Below are 3,623 nucleotides of genomic sequence, written 5' to 3' on the forward strand. Positions count from 1 at the left end.
ATGGGAGGAGGGACGCTCCCGCACCCGGAGTGCAGGCTCACCCTGTGCGCCCCCGGCCCCGCACCTCCTTCGCTCCCCCCAAATCGCTCGTGTGTCCCCGTGTCCCTTTTGACACCCCTCCAAAACGCCTGGGCCCCGTCGCGGAGCACCAAGGCACCGGGTGGGCCGTGGGCTGAGCGCGCTGGTTAAGGTGCCCCGGCTCTCGCCAGCCGGGCCCCTCAGTGCGCCGTGGCGGCCCGAGGCCAGCTCTGGCTCGGGCGGGGTTGCTCGTCTCAGAGTCTGGCGGAGCCCGGCGCCACCCACGTGTCCAGGAGGGCCGGGCCGGCCATCGGGAAGCTCGCCGGGCGCGCGGCTGCTCGCCGCGGACGCTCTGCCGTTAGCACGCGCTGCGCAGGACGCGAGCCGCACGTGCAGGTCGCAGGCGCCCGGCTGCAGGGGGCGGGTCCCCGCAAAGCCCGCGAGCGAGGGGGCCACGCGGTGGGACTGCAGTGCACCCTCTCCCCGGGAAGCCCCGGCCTCGCCCGCCCGCGCGCGCACGCACGGGCACACGGCTGACCGGGAGCACTAGGCATCACAGCCTCCGGGGGCCGCCGCCTTGGAGTGATGGCTTCTGCACTCCACAGCAAAATGCACCCGCCTGGGACCGCCTCGGGCTCCAAAGCCGACGGCCGCGGGGGTGCGGGCTGGAGAATGGACTGCGATCCTGAGATCCACGTGAAAATGTGCAAGAAGATCGCTCAGCTCACCAAGGTAAGGGCGGCGCTGCGGGCCAGCGGGCTGTGCGCCCCGGGCGCCCCGGGCGCTCCGGGCCTGGCGGGAGGAAGCGCCGACTGCGCACTCCAGGCGCTCCGCTAGCGGACGGCAGGAAGTGCGGGCGGCGCGCGCCGGGGAAGCCCTGAGCTGGAGCCCCGCAGAAACTTTGGCTGGGAAGCCAACGGGGCAGGGAGGCAGGTGTGACTTGACCTTCCAGAGGGACGTCCTAAAATCAGTGGAGAGAAAGAGTCTCCTTGCCAGGGAAACTCCAGCCTGCGTGCGGAGCAGGTGGTTCATGCTTGTCACCAGGTGGGAACGTGATTCGGTGGCAGAGCGAGCAGCAAAGAAACGCGGCTCTAGTGATCATGATTTCATTCATCACTGTACTCTGTAGCCGGGGAGGTCATGTGGGCACTGTTTAAACACTTGATTCATGTATTCCTTCCTTCAACAAATACCAGCATCGTTTGCTGAGTGCTAGTGTCTTGCGTGGTGCTGTACTCACCCTGAAAGCCAGCCTGGGGGGATTTACTATCAAACTGGATGCAGTCGTGTGTAGGCGCATGAATGGGAAAAGACAGCTGCTGCTGTGTAATTACGAGATGAGAAAGGACCTTGGGAGGTCAGCCAGCCCATCTCCCTTTTTCATCCCAGAGCCCCACTTGCACCGCCTCAGACTCTAGCATCTTAACCCTGAAGACAGGACGAGCAGCTGGAAGTGATGCCCTTTGTTAAAACCTGCTGCTGCTTCCCGGTTAGGGGCTTCCTGCCATGCGTTCCCCTCGGGTGTCAGATGTCCGTAGTGAACATGAAGAGCAGCATTCTGTCTTCAAACAAGGATGCGTTTGGCTGCCTCTTGAGATTCTACTCTGGTGGCATAATAAAGTCCTGACGCCATGTGTACATAATCGTCCAGGTTAAGCCCTAGACTATTAGCTGAATGGTGAGGGGTAAAAACCCACGCTGAGGCACCTTGGAAAGGTCACAGTCTAGAAAATTCATTTTGCAGTTGGAGTCCACATTAGTTAGGCAAAATCCACTCCCACTAGCAGTTAACTCACAACCAGATGGATTGACACAGTGACTGCAGCATTGGGCTCCAGTATGTCAGAGAATCTGAGGACGGCACAGGGTAGGACAGGGTTCAGAAAGGTTGTTCATTGGGTGCTGTGGGTTGTATTGGACAGATGGCCAACTAACCACAGTAACAGTCACCACCACCATGCCTCCAGTGCAAGGTCAAGTTCAGGTTCCACCTGGTCATGTGTAGAATGTGTTCTCCTCTCTCCTCCTTTCCTAACTGGCTCCCTCCCACTTCCCCGCCACCCACTCTTTCCTGGCATCATGACCACCTCTTTCCTCACTATTTTGCTACAGTACAGAAACCTGAAATTTTAACCCTAGCTGCCTCCTCCGGCCCCTCCCATTAACTTGAATCAAATGGGAAGCTCTTCAGTCAAGGACAGAAAAGAAGTAATGGAGATGCCTACCTGGGGACCTTCACATGTGACCCTGGCACCACCACTGGTGAGATTAAGCCCTTGAAAGCCCAAATTTACTGCCTTCCTATCTGTTCCAACTCACAGAGGAGACCCACCGAGAACAGAGCAGAGCTGACTCATAAGCTCGTCAAAGCTCCAAGTCTTTATGGATGCAGACTGCTATTTATTTTTCTCTCGGGACCCTGGTGGGTTCTGCTAATCAAGCTGTTGAATTAGCTGACCACTTAACCGCCGCACCACCAGCCTTCTGGTTCATCAACAGTTCTCTATAAATGGAATGCGCTCTGATGGCTTAAAAATAATAAAAAAAGCTTTGCCATCAACACAAAGGCACACGGTTTGAATCCACCAGCTGCTCCATTGGAGAAAGAAGGGTAATGTCCCGTGGGATTTACAGCTTCTGAATACCCGCCGGAGGGCCAGCTATTAGTTCTGACTTGACAGCACACAACATGTCTGTAAGTGGTGGTACCAACCCCAAAGAGTAGTATTTATTTAGGAACTTGTCAAGGCACCAGGCACAGTATAATGCATCTTCTTTCTTTTCAAAGAATAAAAAACTATGTTCGAAAGAGCAGATCTGAAAAAAATCAAAAGAAAACAAAAGGACAGTGCTACATTACGAGGTGCTAAATTGAGTGATTCTAATGATGAGTGCCATAGAAACAAAGGCCAAGTCATTGTGGGCAGGAGAGATCGTGCAGGGGAGTTGGACCTGGCTTTCATTTAAATTTGAAGAGTGCCTACTGTGTGTCAGGGGAGCCCTGATGGCCAACTACAGGGAGTTGTCCTACTAACCCAAAGGCTGCACAACTCTGGCTGTTTGAATCGACCAGCAGCTCCTCAGGAGAAAAGTGGACAGTCTTCTCCTGTGTCTTCCCTAATGGAAACCCAATAGAAGGTCGATTCAGAGTTGTTCACAATAATTTTGAGTTTTCAATTTGACTGTGTGCCAGGAACTGTACTGAGTGTTGTCCTTGGGGAGTGACATATGAATGGATTATTTCCATATGTTGTTGTTGTTGTTGTGTACCGTAGAGTCAGAACCGACCCGTAGCTGACCCTCCAGTGGGTTTTCAGAAGCAATTAATCACATGGGAGGAGATGGCCATCCTTCTCCCACAGAGCAGCTGGTGACCTTGAACTGAGTGCCTTTGGGATTGCAATGAAGCTCCTTGCCACTAGGCCACCAGAGCTCTATTTCCATATTGTTGTTGTTGTTGTTGTTGTTATGTGCCGTCGAGTCGTTTCCGACTCATAGTGACCCTGTGCACAACAGCCCTAAACCCTGCTCTATCCTGCGCCAACCGCACCGCCTCTGACACACCCATCCCGATTACCCCAGTCACCGAATCAGTCCATCTCATA

At 55.0% G+C, this 3,623-nt stretch overlaps 1 protein-coding gene across 1 annotated transcript in view; it reads left to right on the forward strand.

The window, feature by feature from the left end:
* Positions 1 to 603: 603 nt before the first annotated feature.
* FAM184B (family with sequence similarity 184, member B) overlaps positions 604 to 3,623 on the forward strand; it is a 162,080-nt gene continuing 159,060 nt past the window's right edge. Inside the window, exon 1 of the mRNA XM_006884531.1 lies at positions 604 to 750. Within this exon, the coding sequence (XP_006884593.1) occupies positions 604 to 750 (147 nt within the window). The remainder of the gene's footprint in view (positions 751 to 3,623) is intronic.

This window comes from Elephantulus edwardii, unplaced genomic scaffold (assembly GCF_000299155.1).
Source record: "Elephantulus edwardii isolate Elephantulus edwardi_28Jun2011 unplaced genomic scaffold, EleEdw1.0 scaffold00035, whole genome shotgun sequence".
Classification (NCBI taxonomy): domain Eukaryota; kingdom Metazoa; phylum Chordata; class Mammalia; order Macroscelidea; family Macroscelididae; genus Elephantulus; species Elephantulus edwardii.